Source organism: Eschrichtius robustus, chromosome 5 (genome assembly GCF_028021215.1).
Source record: "Eschrichtius robustus isolate mEscRob2 chromosome 5, mEscRob2.pri, whole genome shotgun sequence".
Taxonomy (NCBI): Eukaryota; Metazoa; Chordata; class Mammalia; order Artiodactyla; family Eschrichtiidae; genus Eschrichtius; species Eschrichtius robustus.
This window is the reverse complement of record NC_090828.1, coordinates 59,085,947-59,104,039: the sequence shown is the minus strand read 5'-3', so window position 1 is coordinate 59,104,039 and position 18,093 is coordinate 59,085,947. Positions and strand designations below refer to the sequence as shown.

Here is an 18,093-nt window from a genome sequence, read left to right as displayed (position 1 = left end):
AGACAGCTGGGTTGGCTATATAAATATTAGATGAAGTAGACTTTTGAGCAAGGTACATTACCAGGGAGAGACATATCACATAATCAAAAGAGGGTCATTTCAGGGTTATTATTTTCTCCATGGTAAATGTATATGAACCTAACAACAAATCTTCAAAATATATGAAGTAAGAACTAACAGAACTGAAAGGAGAAGTAGCCAGTTCCACAATTATAGGTGGAGACTGCAATGCTTCTCTCTCAGTAATGGGAAGAACCAGTGGACAGAAAATCAGCAAGGATGTGAAAGAATTGAACAGTATATCAACCACTGGATCTAACTGATGATTATAGAATTCTCCACCCAACAACAGTGGAATGCACATTCTTTTCAAGTGCACATGGAACATACACTAAGTTGACCATATCCTGGATCATAAAACAAATCTTAAAAAGAGACACTAAGTTAAGTCTTTGACAATAATAAAATTATATTTGAAATCAGTTACATAAGGATATCTGGAAAATCCCCAATACTTGGAAATCACACAACACACTTCATTTTTTTTTTCTCTATTTTTTAAAAATTTATTATTTATTTTTGGATGCGTTGGGTCTTCGTTGCTGCGCACGGGCTTCCTCTAGTTGCGGCAAGCGGGGTCTACTCTTGGTTGCAGTGCGTGGGCTTCTCATTGCGGTGGCTTCTCTTGTTGTGGAGCACAGGCTCTAGGCGCGCGGGCTTCAGTAGTTGTGGCTCACAGGCTCTAGAGCACAGGCTCAATAGTTGTGGCGCACAGGCTTAGTTGCTCCGCGGCATGTGGGATCTTCCCAGACCAGGACTCGAACCCGTGTCCCCTGCATTGGCAGGCAGATTCTTAACCACTGTGCCACCAGGGAAGTCCACACAAGACACTTTAAATGTATGGGTCAAAAAAGAAGTCTCAAGGGAAATTAGAAAATATTTTGAGTGGAATGAAATGAAAATGAATATACCAAAATTTATAGCATGCAGCAAAAGTAGTGTTTACAGGAAAATTTAAAGCATTAAGTGCTTAAATTAGAGAATAAGAAAGGTCTCAAATCAACAATGTAAACTTTCACTTCAATAAACCAAAAAAAAAAAAAGAAAAGAAAGAAAAAAAAGAAAAAAAAAATCCCAAGCAAAGAAAAGAAAGAAATAATAAAGTGCAGAAATCAGTAAAATTGAAAACAAAACAGTGGAGAAAATGGATCAAATTACAAGCTGGTTCTTTGAAAAGATTAATAAATTAAAACACTCAGCTCCACAAAGAAAAAAAAAAAAAAAAGGAAAAAAACACAAGTTACATGTCAGGAATACAGATATTATTATAGACCCCATAGACATTAGGAGGATAATAGGGAAACACTATAAACAGCTCTAAGTGTGTTCAGTAACTTAGAGGAAATGAACCAATTCCTTGAAAGCCACCAATCACCAAAACTCACCTAGGAAGAAATACCAATAACTTTTGATTTAGCAGTTGAATTGGTTGTGTTCTGTCTGCAAAGTCTGTCTCCTGGTCAGCAGCTCAAATTCCAGTTTTGTTCTTTTATCTTTAGCTGAGCTGCTATCATTCTCCCCCACATATACTGATTCATGAAACAGATGGAGATTTGGGCAGAGTGTTTTTTTTTTTTTTTTACAAAGAATTTGGGGGTTCCTCTCTGTAACTCTCTCCTTTCTGCGATTCTCCCTTCACCTTCTAGTACCGGTAGTTGGCCTCTGGTTCTTCAGGCCAGAAAGACCAAGGTTTTCTATAACTACCTGTGCCACATTGCACGGCATTGACCATGGCCTTCCCTCAGGCTAAAGCTGTAACAAAAATGGGAAATTTACTCTGTGCTTCATCCCATCTTCCAAGTGTCACCTCTCCTCCAGAATTTTCCTGCTTTTGCTCACAGTAAAGAGCCTTAGTGTATTTTGTCCCAAGTTTATAGTTATCTGAGGGAGGGTTAGTATGATAGAAGCTTACTCAGCCTAAATGAAAGCAGAACTCCTTCCCATGTCATTTAATATTCTATAACATTCTTTTACTTATAAAAATAAATATATTCACATGATTCAAAATTCAGAGGTATACAAGAGTATACAGTGAAGCCTCTCCCTTCTAACATGCCCCTGTTCAGTCCTTTTTCCTCCAGGCATTTCCTTGTATATGCCTTCAGAGATGATGTATGCTTAATGAAACAAATATGTATAGGTATTCTTGTTCTCCTTTTTACAGAAATGGTAGCATGCCATACACACTCTTCTGCACATAGGTTTTCTCTAGTTACCAATATATAATGTAGATCATTCTATTTTAATATATATAGAGCTTTCTCATTTTTAACAGATGCATAGTATTCTATTATTTTGGTATATTATTTATTTCCATGTGGTTGTATTTGATCATTATATAGTAAAGATTGATTGTATGATTGATTGATTTAGTTAACAAATTCTCTGTTACTTAGGTTGTTTTTAGTTTTCTACCACTGAAAATTATACAGTATGCTTATAGCTTCTTTATTTTCACATCCATGATTATTTTCCTAGAATAATTTCCTACAAGTAGAATGTGGGGTCAAAGCATTTGCACGTTTTAAGGCTTTTGAAACTCATTGCCAAAATGACCACTAGGAAAGTTGCATCAATTTAAATTTCCACCAGCCCATTTTCTAATATATTTACCAATATAGGATATTGTTTTTGTTCCATCTTGTTAAATTTTTAGGCAAAATTGGCATGTTATTACTTTAAAATATATTTCTCCTATTAGTGAGGTTAACCATATTCTTATGTTTATTAAAAATTTATAATTTTTAAATAACTTTCCTGTTCTTAACATATCTTTTCCCCATTTTTATATTTGGTTACTACTAACTCTTAAAAAATTACTAGTAATGTACCTTTGTCTATTTGCCGCCAAATAATTCCAGAAAAATAACTTTTACTTAGAAGATTATTGGGTGGCAGATAAATGCTAAAAGGGTCTTTCCACTAATAAAACTCTGTGACTGATTTATCTTCCTTCACTTGAAGGATAAAATGGTTCTATAAATCAATCAGAAAGCAACTACTCAGAGATAGATAAGTCAGTGATTGATACTTGCTTCTCAGGTATTCATTAAACAATTTAATTATATGTATAGCAGAAAAAAGTTTGTGACAGAATGTTTTTAGAATGCCTTAACATCATTGTTTTCAAAGTATTTAATATCTTATATTTTAATTTCCAGAAGAATGTCATCATTTGAAAAGTTTCCTATACAGTTTCTTAATATTAGTTTGCCATTTTGTAAGTAGGTTATTTAAACTATCTTTTTTCATATAGATACATATGTAGAAAATGCTAAAATATGTTATTCTAAGGATTTTGATTTTAGGCTTACTGTTATTGTAAAAGTAGAGACAGTACTGATTGCAGCAACACCTACTTCTATTTATTAAAAAAGTGTATCAAAGGTTAGACACTGTGCTAAGTGATTACATTATTTTCTTTAAGCAACCATGTGAAGTAGGTATTATCTTCATTTTACAAATGAGGAAGTTGTGTTTGTGCTCTTCATTTATCTCCTGTATGAAACTGAAAAAAATGGACTCTCATTTGTCCTTATATTTCTCTCAGCACCTAGTTCAGTGTCTTGCACTAGTGTGTGTGTGCTTAATAAGTTTCTTTTTTTTGTTAAATTAACAAAGGATTATTAGTTGAATTGAATTAAATTGTAATTTGCAGATAGTTTAACAAAGATCATTGTTGTATGATGATGTATGATTGATGTATGTATGATGTTGTATGATTGCTTTTCTTCTGGCAATAAACCTAAAGGCTTAGGACATAAAATTAGCAGGTATTCTTAAAAAATGAAGAATAACAACACATAATTAAGGTGGAGAGGAAAATGTCGAGAATCATAAGGTTTAGGGTGATTGGACGAAAGGAAGAAAAAACTAGAAATAATTATAAATTAATTAGCCACTGTATCATAATAATTAATTCTGTTATATTTAACTATAAAATAACTGAATTATAGATTTGAAATGCATAAAATATTATAGTAATAGATGAATCTGACATGAAACTTATTTTTCCCCTAAGTATGAAGTATAGTTCATCCAACTTTCTGTGCTTTGCCAAAAGAATAAATGTCTTTCCAGTACTTTTATAGAAAATTGTCTACTAGTACATTATGGCTAATTCTTCCTATGAGTTTTCTAGATGGAAGAGCCTACCTCTCTTCTTTACAAGTATTCCTACCTGATAGCTATTAACTGTGCTGCATGTATATCCAAATTGTATCTATATTCACTCTTGTATTTTAAATAACTAGTTTAAATTGCAGTGAAATTGTACCCTGTGTTTTGCATTCATTGTAGTGAACCCTGCCACTGCAGTCTCAGTACTTATTCAATGCTTGCTAGTGGATTACTTATAGCTATCCTACTCAAGTGATCATGTAAATCCTTCTTTCATTTTGAGAATTGTAGGTTTTGACTACAGAAAACATTTTCGTAATACCTGTGTTACTGCAGTGTTATGGTTCTGACACTGTTTTCGTTAAAACTTGCCATTTACAGGAATTTATATGTGAATCATCCTAAAATCTCACTAGGTGCAGAAGCTATGTGTGTGATAGATAGGTGTGGATGGCTAATGCTTTATTGTTTAGTTTTAATATTAAGGGTTGTTTTCAGGTATATCCTTTTTTTTTCTTCCTACATTTCTCCAAAACTAACAGAAAGATATTGCTCCTGTAACAAGTTATCTATACATTGTTTTTCTTGAATTTGAAGTCATAGCTATATTATGGAGAAAGTGAAAATTTGCTATTAACATAAAACAGTTGGAAGTTTCCGTGATTAACTGAGGGTGGAACATTAGACTGTCTTATATGGAAATCAATTTTATTTTAATTTGAAATGTCACAAAAATCACAATTTGGGTGCAGACTTGATGTAACCTTTTTTTCTTTTAATTATTCCCATATATCATGGGGATGGGGGGAAATTCTTGCTCTTCATGCTTTCTTTGTCTTTGTGAGTAATTTCATTTTTTATTCCTTTGCTGTCATTGTAGTAGGGTTTGGGGAGAGAGGAAAACCATACCTGTGGTCAACCAACTATGTTAAATGAAAGTTATTTGTTTCTTTAGAACTAATTTTAATGAAGTAATTAAACATTTCCATACAAAGTATCTGAAGATATCTTATCCGCTGACAGGAACTATATGTTTTGTGTTATTTTTTAAACTGTACTTGTTACAGTATGGGTCTACCACATTCATTACTGTTATTCAGAAATTGATACTACTTGAGGGTAAAAAGAGACTGATGTATTTAATAAATGGGAGGCATAAAATTGGAGTGGTTAAAAGCACAAAGCTGGATATTTGCTTTTGGTTAACAAGGAGTAACTAGTACTAGACTAACCTCTCCCCAAGAATAACTAAAAGCTGGGAAAATAAAGCCCACTGTTTGAAGGCATGGTGAACACCCAAAACAGTTAGGACATGAGGGGCCTAGATCCAGGAGATTGGGAAAAGACTATGTGCACTCTGAGAAGAGTCTGACCTTCTATGTCACAATTTCTCCTTAAAGCAGTTGCTGGCTTGTAAGCAGTGCATATGTAGGATGAGACTCTGTAGGATGAGTAGTTACCAAGAGCTTAAAAAGTTAAGTAGAGATTTTGGCAGTCCCACAAGACCTTAGGGACAAAAATTGGATTTGATGAACAACCAAGAAGAAGGGGCCTGGGAAATACCCCAGGCTTTCAGTTGAAACCCCAGAAAGGCTACACTTTAGGAATAAGAACAAACAGAATAGACCAGTCTCAGCTGGATCAGTAGGTAATCTACCTGTATTCCATCTGTTTGCCAGAAGAAAATTAAATACTCTGTGGAGGAAAATATCATACAGTACCTCTACAGATTTTAATCTATAGTGTCCAACGTTCAATAAAAAATTATCAGACATGCCAAGAAATAGGACCAAATGATTGAAAATCAAGAGAAAGCAGACAGTAGAAACTGACCCATTGGTTATCCCCAAATTAGTTTTTATCAGATATAGACTTTAAAATTACTATGTTTTATATGTTCAAGAAAATTAGACAAAAAGATGGAGAATTTCATCAGAGAACTGAAATCTATAAAAGAGAACCAAATGGAATTAATAGAACTGTAAATTTATAATAACTGAAATTAAGAATTCAATAGATTAGTTTAACAACAGATTAGACATAGGAGAAGAAAAAAATTAGTGAACTGGAAGATCAGTAGAAAGTTCCCTGATTGAAACAGAGATAAGAGTTTGGAAAATATAGACAAGAGTGTGAGAGCCATATAGGACTCATTGAAAAGGTCTCATATATATGTAGTTGGAGTCCCAATAGGAAAGGAGAGAGAGAATATGGAGGGGCAAAAGCAAGATTTGAAGAGATACTGGCCAAGAATTTTTCCAAACTAATAAAAGTCATCCAGCCACAGCTTCAAGAAGCTCTGCAAATCCCAAGAATAAATAAAAGGAAACCACACCTGGGCACATTGTAGTGAGATTGCTGAAGGGGGAAAATAAACAGAAAATCTTAAATGCAGTCAGAGGGAAAATATATATTATCTTCAAAGGAACAACTATAAGACTGACAGATAACTTTTCAAAAGAAGGGAAAGAATCTGGAAGACTATAAGATGACATCTGTAAAGTGATGGAGAAAAATAATGACTACCAATTTAGAATTCCATACCCACTGAAAATATCCTCCAAAAATAAAATTGAGAAAATTTGTCACTAGCCAATTGGCATTAAAAGGAATACTAAGGGTCATTCTTCAGGCAGGAAAAATGATCTTTGATAGAGGCGAGGTAAGCAGGAGTGAATGAAGAGCAACAGAAACAGTAAATACGTGCATGAAACTAAATGAATATTGTCTTTTTAAAATAATAATAATTTTATGACCAATGGCCATAGCTGCAGTGCTCAAATTCTGTTGTGCATTGAATTCATGTAGTACCAAGGTTGCGCTTCCCACAGGCTGCTCCTGGCCAATGACTGAAAGCAGCAGGGAGACTAGGGCAGGCCCATTCCTGGGGTCATTGGACTCCTCTGATGGCTGACTCTGGGTCAAAGACTCCTTGATGGCCTTGCAAAGCTTTCCTTAGGTGGCATGGCAGTCTAGGTCACTTTCACCCAACCTTTCTTCCCTCTCTAGTAAAGCCAGGTTCGGACTTCTGTCGCAGTCCAGCTTCCTCCCCATTTTCTCACATAGGCATTTTCCCTCATAAAATCCTTGTACATTTAATCTCATGTTGTGGCATCTGCTTCTCAGAAGACCCAGATGAACACAGTAGAATTAAATATATGAGAATAGCACTAAAAACAGGAGGCAGTAATTGGAGTTAAAGTGTTACAAGGTCCTTGCATTAACTAAGTGGTGAAGAACTAATTTAAGGCAGACTGTGTAAGTCAAGAGAAACTAATAAAATAATAAAAGAATATATAAGTAATTAATGGGAGAAATAGAATAATAAATACTTGGAAAATTCAAAAGAGGGCAAGAAAGGATAAAAAGGGAAAAAGAATAGCTGGCATAAATAGAAAAGTAATAATAAAATGGTTGATTCTGTCCCATGTGGAATTGCTCTTACATGGTTTCTAGCATTGATGTCATGCTTTTAGAATGGCCATTTCACTGTACCAGAAATGGTTATCTACATCTTATATTTATAGTTTTATTTTTAAAATTTATAACTCTTCTGGAATTATTCTAAAATAAAATATGAATTAGGATTACAGCATTTTTTTCCCTCACTTCTCAAATGATTACCCAGTGATCTCAACACCGTATTTTAAATGAATTATCTTTTCTGTTGATTTGAAATGCCAACCAACTTTATCAAATATTAAATTCCTAAGTAAACCCAAGTGTAAATTAGATTACTGTGTTTGTGCAGTTTCATTTAGAACAGTGTAAGTATACGTAATAAGTGCTCAATACTTGCTTTATGAGCCAAAGGACAATATGAATGAATTTACAGGTTTTTTTTTTAATGTGGTAGGACAAATACCTCCTCATTATTCTGCTTTTTCAGAATTTTCCTGACAATCCTTGACTGTTCATTTTTCAAGGTTAATTTTACAATCATTTTTCCAGCTTCTCCCCAAAGAATCTTTTTGAGGTTTGACTGGGTTTGAATTAAAACTATAGATTATTTTAGGGGAGAATTCACATCTAATAATATTGCCTTCCTAGTCAAGAACAAGATATGGTTGTCCGTTTATTGAATTTTTCTTTTCTGTTCTAAATAGACTTTTATAATTTTATTTGTCTAGGTTTTCCATATTGACATTTTTTGTTGTTGTTAAAGAAATCTTTTATAAACACTTGCTCTGTGCTAGGCATGGGGCCACATAGTGGCAGACATGATACAGTCTATGACCTTCTGGAACATAGTAACTGGTGGAGGGGAGGACACAAATGGTATTGTTCACTATTTGGTTGTTTCCCTTTTACCACTGTAAATCATGTGAACATCTTATTTATTAAGTTTGTCTGCATTTCAAAATTACTTCTTTAGAATAGATTCTATAAGTGAAGTTGGACCTACAAAATTTGCAGTCTCAACCTAAACGAGAAAACAGTCTCTAGTTCTCTTCTATAGAGCCTAAACAAATTGTTTCTTAATAAGAACTTTTCAAAATTTCAGATTGTTTTCATTACTTTTTTGTATGTTGATCTTGTATTCTGTGACTTTGCTAAATGAATTTACTGGTTCTAGGAGGTTTGTTTTTTTGTTTGTTTTTTGGTTTTTGGTTTTTTTTTGGTCAGACTCCTTGGGATTTTTATGTATAGACTATCATGCCATCTGCAAATAGGGACAGTTTAGTTCTTCCTTTCCAATCTGTATGCTTTTTATTTCCTTTTCTTGCCTTATTGTGCTGGCTAGGACTTCAAGTGTTATACTGAATAAGAATGGTGAGAGCAGACATCCTTGCCTTGTTCCCAGTCTTAGGGGGAAAGCATTTAGTCATTTACCATTAAGTATAGTATTAGCTGTAGCTTTTTGTAGATGTACTTTGTCAACTTTATCAAGTTAAAGTAGTTTTCCACTATTCCTTGTTTGCTGAGAGTTTTTATCATGAATAGATACTGAGGTTTGTCAAATGCGTTTTCTGTATCAGTTGATATGATTCTCTTTTTTCTTTAGCCTGTTGATATGATAGATTACATTGATTTTCTAATATTGAACAAGCCTTGTATCCTGGGGAAAAAACCCAGCTTGGTCATGGTATATAATTCTTTTTATATATTGTTGGGTTCTATTTGCTAATATTTTGTTGAGGGTTTTTGCATCTGTATTCATGAGAGATATTGGTCTGTGTTGGTTTGTTTGTACTGTCTTTGTTTGATTTTGGTATAAGGGTAATATTTGCCTCATTAAATGAGTCAGGACAGGTTCCCTCCTTTTTTATTTTCTGGAAGAGTTTGTGTAGATTTGGAGTTAATTCTTCCTCAAATGTTTGACAGAATTCTCCAGTGAAACATCTGGGCCTGGAGATTTCTGGAAGTTTTAAAGTCAATTTCTTTAAGATATATAGGGCTAGTCAAATTATCTATTTCATATTGAGTGAGTTTTGGTAATATGTGCTTTTCAAATAATTGGTCCATTTCTTCTAAGTTGTTAATTTATGGGTATAGAGTTGTTCATAGTATTCCCTTATCATGCTTTTAATGTCTGCAGGGTCTGTCATGATACCCCTGTTTCATTTCTGATATTGGTAATTTTGTAATTTGTGTCTCTTTTTCTGTCAGTCTAGCTAGAGTTTTGTCAATTTTTTAAAAAATTAATTTATTTATTTTTGGCTGTGTTGGGTCTTCGTTTCTGTGCGAGGGCTTTCTCTAGTTGCGGCAAGCGGGGGCCACTCTTCATTGTGGTGCGCGGGCCTCTCACTGTCGAGGCCTCTCTTGTTGCGGAGCACAGGCTCCAGACGCGCGGGCTCAGTAGTTGTGGCTCACGGGCCCAGTTGCTCCGCGGCATGTGGGATCTTCCCAGACCAGGGCTCGAACCCGTGTCCCCTGCATTGGCAGGCAGATTCTCAACCACTGTGCCACCAGGGAAGCCCCGAGTTTTGTCAATTTTATTGATCTTTTCAAAGAACCACTTTTTGTTTCATTGACTTTTCTGTTTTCTGCTTTCAATTTCATTGATTTCTGCTTTTATCTTTATTATTTCTTCCTTCTGCTTGCCTTGAGCTTATTTTGCTCTTCTTTTTCTAGTTTGTTAAGGTGGAAGCTTAGATTACTGATTTCCACTTGACTTTGAAGTTTTTTTCTGGATATTTAATATTTTTTTTACTGGTAATGTGAATGGAATATTTTTCTATTATGTTTGTTAATTGGTTGGTTTTGATCTATAAGAAAGCTGTTGAGTGTTTTTACTTATTTAATGGGACACCTCATTGACAGTCTTTTGTTTTCGTAGTTTTAAAATCTATTCTCTTTGGTTTTTCAGGTAAGTAATTATATGTTAGTGATTCTATTTTAATTTTCTTGTAGAATTATACTTTGGGGAATATAAACTTTGTACAAGCATAAAAAATTAGGAGGTCATATAAGAAAATTGGGGAGATGTAGGTACTTTAAAAAATGACCTCATTTTAGTCATATATCAGCTGGTTAATGAAGCAAAGATTGCAGCAAGTTGTGATGGATGGTAGGAGGGATGTCCATTTTATCTGAATTTTCAGTCTGATGCCCCAAAGTTACAAGGGTTGCATAAGGAAGCAAAGCTAGTCTCAAACATAAAGATAATCACTGATTAACCATCTATTTATAAAATTAGTCCTCATTCAAACATCTTTCCCAACTTAACACTATCCTTCCTCTTCTTTGCGTCAATATTTTTGTTGATGTCTCTTAATGATTATTAACACAATACAAATAAAATACAAACTGAAAGTCTTACAAAAGATGCAGGATTTCCAGAAGCCCATGAAATTAACATTAGATAACTGATTAGGTCGCATACAAAGCCATTGGCAAATAAAAAATGGACAGAGAGTTAGACCTATTGACAACTGAAGAAAAACTGAGAGCAGTAACACAACAAAGTGCTTCAAAAGAAAATGATTTGAATATTAAAGAATTAAGAGTAGATAACTAATAATAACCTGCTGTATAGCACAGGGATCTTGACTCAATACTCTGTAATGGCTTACATGGGAAAAGAACCTAAAAAAAAAAAAAAAAAAGTGGGTATATGTATAACTGATTCACTTTGCTGTACACCTGAAACTAACACAACATTGTAAATCAACTATACTCCAAAAAATTTTAAAAAAGGAAAAAAAATAAAATTATTATACAGTAAAAAAGAAAAAAGAATTAAGAGAGGGACTTGAGAAACTTGATGAAGTCCTCATATATTTTTGCAATCATTATCTGTATGATCATTCTGCAATAGTCAAATAAAGTCGAATTCTCTTACCGTTTTGTTGTAAAAATTACACTTGTTTCATTCTTTGTTCTAAGAATTAGCATATTAAAATTTTAACCTAAATTTTGTTAACTATAAGCTTATATAAATTTATTTTTGTATTTTAATTTCATTTTAAAGACCCAGTCAATCCTTTTCCTCCACTACTTACCATGAAGTTTTGATTCTTATTTTAAATATGTTGCTTTAAGTGGCTATTTTCTGGTACCAATTTTCTTCTGATAATGAGAATTTCTTGCATTTATTCAAAGAAAAGGTTTCAGACCTGTTCTGAAACTCTTCAGGAGAAATCTTTTTTTAAAAAAAAATTACTTATTTATTATTTATTTATTTAGGCTGCAGTGGATCCTAGTTGCGGCATGCGGGATCTTTTGTTTTTAGTTGCGGCATGCGGACTCCTAGTTGTGGCATGCAGACTCTTAGTTGTGGCATGCAGACTCTTAGTTGTGGCATGCATGTGGGATCTAGTTCCCCGACCAGGGATCGAACCTGGGCCCCCTGCATTGGGAGTGTGGAGTCTTACCAGGGAAGTCCCAGGAGAAATCCTTTTTGAATTGTTAACTGTGGTTACCTCAATTGAAATTAGATCAGGGGACTTTCATTTCTTTATATTCACAGAGCTGTATATCCATGTCTAAATCTATCACTATCTGTCTTTCTGTCTGTCTGTGTCTATCTATCTATCCATTGCCTAGGACAGTGCCTGGCATTTACTAGGTGTTCAATAAATATTTGTTGAATGAATGAGAACTAAACAGAGAAAATCCCATTCTTGTCTTGAGAGAATTTGTAATCTAATGGCAGAGATATGACCAATACAGACAAAAGATCAGGAATTTATAATCTGATGGCAGAGATAGGACCAAGATAAACAAAAGATAGGACCAATACAGACAAAAGACAGATGGAGAGGAAAAGTTTATTTCAGTTAAGCTTAGTAGTAAGTTTTAATTTGAAGGAGTTCTAATGTGATTCAGGGAGAATTGAGTCATAAACTTTGGAGAAGAGAATTATTATCATGTGAGAAGAAGATATTTTGGCTACTTTTAGAGGACTGCATTGTGGAAGGGTAAGATTATTCATCTTGACATGAGATAGATCCTAAATCACATCTTTGACTATGGATATATATAGAAAGAAACAGAGCTGTCTGAGGGCATGATTGGCTTTTAAAATTTTTTGGTGGAAATTCCTTCCAAATATGGGATTCTGAGGTTCTCTGTAACCATGGACATGTTGTGTTTGCTAAAGAGATAGATTTTCTTCTATTTTTCTCAAAAAGATCTCCTTAAAATATCAAACTTTACCTATGAAAGCAGAAAACAGAATATAATGCCATTTATTTTCATCACGCATGATGGACATTTAAATTTTTAAAGTAGTCCAGTGGAACTATGTACATACAAATTCCATTAGCCAATAATGTCTTTTGCCTCCTTCATTCCCACTCAGGTTACAATTCACACTTTCATACAAGAGTATTAATGTCAGCATAGAAATTATATTACAGGAAAAATAATTTGTTATTTTGTAAAGAACATCTTGTATAATGTTGGAAACTAAGCACAATATTCTCTTAATATTTGGTTCCCAGAATGGATAGACTCAGATAATAGTTATTGATGTCATTAGTTAATTGTTAACTACATACCTCTTAAAAAATTTTGGAACGACAGTGAGATTGAGTGTATTTTGCATTATTGATTTCTTCTTCTTAGGAAATAACAGATTTAACCTGTTATAATGTTTTGAGATTTTGTATATTTTATAAAAAAAAAATCTTCCTTGTGACAGTGTAGTGAGTCTAACAGTTATGATACAAGATTTGCTTATAGTCAATCTTACTTAATTTATACCTAGACCAGTGTCTCATATTATGTATTATCAATAGAGAAAGCAGTTCATAATTGCAGGATACCAACCTGCAAATGCATATGTATTTGATGGTCTTAAAATTCATTTCCCTAGGAAACATAACTTTTGAAACAATGATGGAAATTCTCCGAGATAAACCAAGTGGCATTAATATGGAGGGAGAATTCCTGACCACTGCAAGCATGGTTTCTATTTTACCTCAAGACTCCAACGTTCCTTGCATCCACTTCTTTACAGGGACTCCTGATCCTGAGAGGTAAAGTCACAAAATGCTATAAACCAAGCAGGGGGTCAGGGGTAGGGTAGAGTCATTAGTTTGGTGATGATTTTGTCGGGCTAAGTTTTTGTTGCACAAATACCACAATAATTTTTGAATGCATTTTCTTTTTTTAAAATAATTAATTAATTAATTAATTAATTTTTGGCTGCGTTGGGTCTTCGTTGCTGCACGTGGGCTTTCTCTAGTTGCAGCGAGCGGGGGCTACTCTTCGTTGCGGTGCGCGGGCTTCTCATTGTGGTGGCTTCTCTTGTTGTGGAGCACAGACTCCAGGCATGTGGACTTCAGTAGTTGCAGCACATGGGCTCAGTAGTTACAGCTCGCGGGCTCTAGAGCGCAGGCTCAGTAGTTGTGGCACACGGGCTTAGTTGCTCCGTGGCATGTGAGATCTTTCCGGACCAGGGCTCGAACCCCTGTCCCCTGCATTGGCAGGCGGATTCTTAACCACTGCGCCACCAGGGAAGTCTCTTGAATGCATTTTCTATTCAGGTTTTAGTCTGCCATTTTCCTATGTGTATCATTGCCATAACTATTCTCATTCATATGGGACGAAAATGTTTATAGTTTCTGGTATGCAGTTATCCCTACTCCCTCTTTCCCTAACTATATTTAAAATTGTCAAGAAAAGAAAGTAGGTTGGTTTTCTAATGCAGATTTCAGTATTAAATATTAGATGATGAGTAAGAGTAAAAAGGTTAAATGATCTAGAAAATACATACATGTAAAACAAAATATCAGTAGTTCAAGTTATATCTTAAGTAGGATATATATAGACTACCTTGATTTAAATCATTGGTATCTCATAAAACTTAATGCACATTACATTTAGAAGTGATCTTATATTCACTATCTTTTAGTATTATAATCTTTCATATTATTAAAGATATCTTCCAGAAAACGGAATAAAACTTGTGAATCCCTTATTAATACTGCTGCTTATTTTCATCCCAAATCCTAATGCTCAATCTGTTACATTGAGGATTGTTCTTACCCTCCAACTGTGGAGTTTGCAGTAGAAAATGATGAACTATAATTTTACTTGACACTGTTTATATGCCAGGCCCTTTGTTAGGTTCATGGGAATACAAGGCTAAATAAAGTATTTAGGAGATCCCAGTGTACCAGGGAAGACAGGCATGGGTATAAGTAGTATGACAGGAACAACTAGTATGTTATAAATTAGTAGAAATTAGAGGGAATCTTAGAAGATTTAGAATAATGCTGAATATTTTTATATCCCCACATACCAAACTTAATACTTTTTCTTCTAGATCTGTTTTTAAGCCTTTCATATTTGTACCAAATATTTCACAACTATTGGACACCAGTTCACCCACATTTGAAGATTCAGTTAAAAAGAAGCCACAGTTTAACATTAAGCCTGACAGAAGACACCCACTCTACCAAAAACATCAACAGGCCTTGGAAATACTAGATAATAAAGAGGTATGATTAGATTATATTCTCTGTTTTATCATTAAGAATAACTTAAAATATGATTCAATCCATATTTTGAACTTTGAAATTTCAGCTTTCTTTCCTTTATATAAAAATAGGTTTAAAAATAGTTTAGATGCTTAGACTATATTAGAGCTATATTATTTTTGAACTTTGGTTAAAAAAAATGGTTAAGAATATATTATGAATTTAGAGAAATTTAGTATATTAAACATAATAACAATAGCTAACATTTATTGAACACTTATTATACACCAAGCACCATGGTACTGTTACATGGGATATTTCATTTAATCTTCACAACCACTTTATCAGGTAGGTACTATTATTGTTTCCATTTTACTGGTAAGAAATCTGAGACTTGGAGAGTTTAAGTAGCTTTCTTAGTGTATCTCACACCAAAAATTACAAAACCTCTGGAGGGGAGTTAACCTGGTCTCTAAAATAATGTTCTTAATCATATACCCTCAGATTAATTTTAATTGAAAGTGACTTGACACCCCATAGAGTTAAAATAATAATTATTATAATGAGTTGAAGTTTTAAAAAAAGATAAATGCTTATTATTTTTAAATGTAAGCATAATAAAAGATTAAACACATCACCCACAATCTCATCTCCAGAAATAAGTAGATATATATTTTGGGGGGACAGATAGATTGATGGGTAGACAAATAATTTTATAATGTTCATACCTCTTCAGCCTTCCTGCCCTCTTCCGTCTCTGCCCCAGAGACTAAAAAAAATAGATTAGGAGGAAATGGAAGGGCTACCTAAAGGCTTTTCTCAGAACTATCAACTGGTTCCTTGCAATGAAGGAAAAGATTGGCCATCTTATACCTTTTCTCACCTGCTTCTACCAGCTTCGCTTCTGATTTTTATTGCCTATAATTACTTTTACTTTGTGAAGGTATATACATTTACATTCTTTCTACATTAAATGAATTAGATGAATTTTCCTCCCCGGCAATTATTTATTTCTTTCCTTTTTCTGTAGTATGTTTACATAGTTGCCATGCTTTTCTCTCCGCCACCCCCCCGGCCCACCCCCGTGCTTATGCTTAAAGCAGAGAGCTCTGTACAGATCCTCTATTTGCTATAGATTCTCGACACTACTGCTTTTTTCTGAGACCAGTTTGTTTTACTTCTGACCTACAGTGTAAACACCTTTTTGTAGCCTAGTGGCATGGAGTGAGAGGCAAGTGTTTTGTTCTAGGAGCCTATTAAGTGCACTGACTAGGGCCCAGTGCACGGGGCCAGAAGTGTCATTCCCTCCATGGGCTTGGCCCATCCTCCAGACTCAGCACAGTGCTGTGAAAAATGATGAGCCCCTGGTTCTTCCTGCCTTTGCTCAAGTTCTTCAGTGATATGTTTCATGAATGTCTGCTCTGGAGGGATTTTCCCTCCTTCCTGAGCAGCCTCTGCACTGCTCTAATTGCTCATGATAGTTCTCAAGAGTTGTTAGCTCCCTTTTCCCCTTAAATACTGCTTCTGGGAGGTGGGTTTTGTAGACTTATTACTAAATGCCTGTTAAACTAAATTAAATTGCTGATTGACATTTTTCTAAGTAATAATGAAATAAAATTTAAAAGAAGTTACTATTTTAGGCTCTGTTTAATAGGTATTAAATGTTGATTGACAACATGAAGTAGTGGAAAGACAATGGGATTTGAGGGAAGAAGTGTCAAAGAGCAGGGTTCTAGTCCTGGCTCTGTAAATAACTACTGTGTTTTAGGGAGAGTCAGTCCTACTGGTAGTTTAGTTAACATTTCTTGATTACTAATGAGGTTGAAAATTTCATATGTTTATTGGCCTTTGTATTTCCTCTTAAATGACTTGCCTATTATTTTCCTTAGTCTGTATTTCAATTGATTCTTGGTTGTTTTTGTCTTTTGCCTCAAAGAGGCAAAAATATGTGAATAACTTTGTGGTATAGCAAATTTTTAATCTCAGTTTGTTTATTTAACTTTTTTGTCAGACAAAAGTTTAAAATTTAATCAATTGCATTTGTTAGTCTTTTCCTTTAAGGCATATTGATTTCATGCTTCAAAAGGGCTGCCTCACCTCAAAATAAATATAACTTCTGTATTTTCTTCTAGTACGTATATGCGTATTTGAAAAAAAAATTTAATTCTTTATCTGGAATTTATTTTTATGGGTGTTATGAAGTAGGGTTCTAACTTCGTTTTCCAAAGAGGTGACCAATTATTCTAACACCATTTATAGATAAAATACATTTTTTGCACTGATATGAAATGCAGTGTTTCTTCAGAAAAAATTGCATACAATTTCATACTGAAGTACAGGTCAAAGTTTAGAATCCTTGTTTTGTGGAGTTCTGCCCCATTATGGTTCACATTTTTAAAATTACGCTCACTTTCTAGTAACTCTCTTCTTATACACTTTTTCTGTCAGTACCTACCCTCTAACTGATGATGGTAATTCATTAATAACTTAAAAATTTCTCCTTTCTATAAGAATCATGACCTTTTTTCCCCCGTGTTGATACAAGGAGGAATCATAGAGAAAATGACTTTTCTTTTAGTTGCTCTTTCCCTTGAACGTCACTGTTCTATTTCCTTTGTTTAATCTGATAATACTGGTTTTAAATGTAGAAGATCCAAATTCATAAAAATATTTCAGCCTCAGTTTTCAGCAACCTTCCCCATACACAATTAATATCAAATTTTCAATTGACCTGTTATTTGTCTTTTAAGTTTCTTGCTTATAGACTAATACTACATAATTGTTATTGTATTTTCTACTAAAAATAACTAATAGTTTGTGGTTAATAGATTAACTGAATCTAGAACGATGATTTTTCCCAAAGAATTTCATTCTTTCTTTATCTAAAGAATAGGAGAAGGGGAACCGAACCAGAAGTAGAAACCAGAATGAACAAACCTTGTCTATAGAGGTGGTTTGGAATTTTGTTAGACTCGTGTGTGTGCATGTGTGGTCATGCACACATGTGTGTCTATGTAGTTATTTATTTTTATTTTTATTTTTA

General features: G+C 34.0%; 1 protein-coding gene across 9 annotated transcripts in view; it reads left to right on the top strand.

The window, feature by feature from the left end:
- Positions 1–18,093, top strand: part of SCRN3 (secernin 3) — a 39,104-nt gene that overhangs the window by 14,710 nt on the left and 6,301 nt on the right. For all 9 annotated transcript variants that reach the window (XM_068544898.1, XM_068544897.1, XM_068544896.1 and 6 more), the window contains 2 exons: positions 13,442–13,604; positions 14,897–15,071. In XM_068544898.1, coding sequence (XP_068400999.1) covers positions 13,442–13,604; positions 14,897–15,071 — 338 coding nt within the window. The remainder of the gene's footprint in view (positions 1–13,441; positions 13,605–14,896; positions 15,072–18,093) is intronic.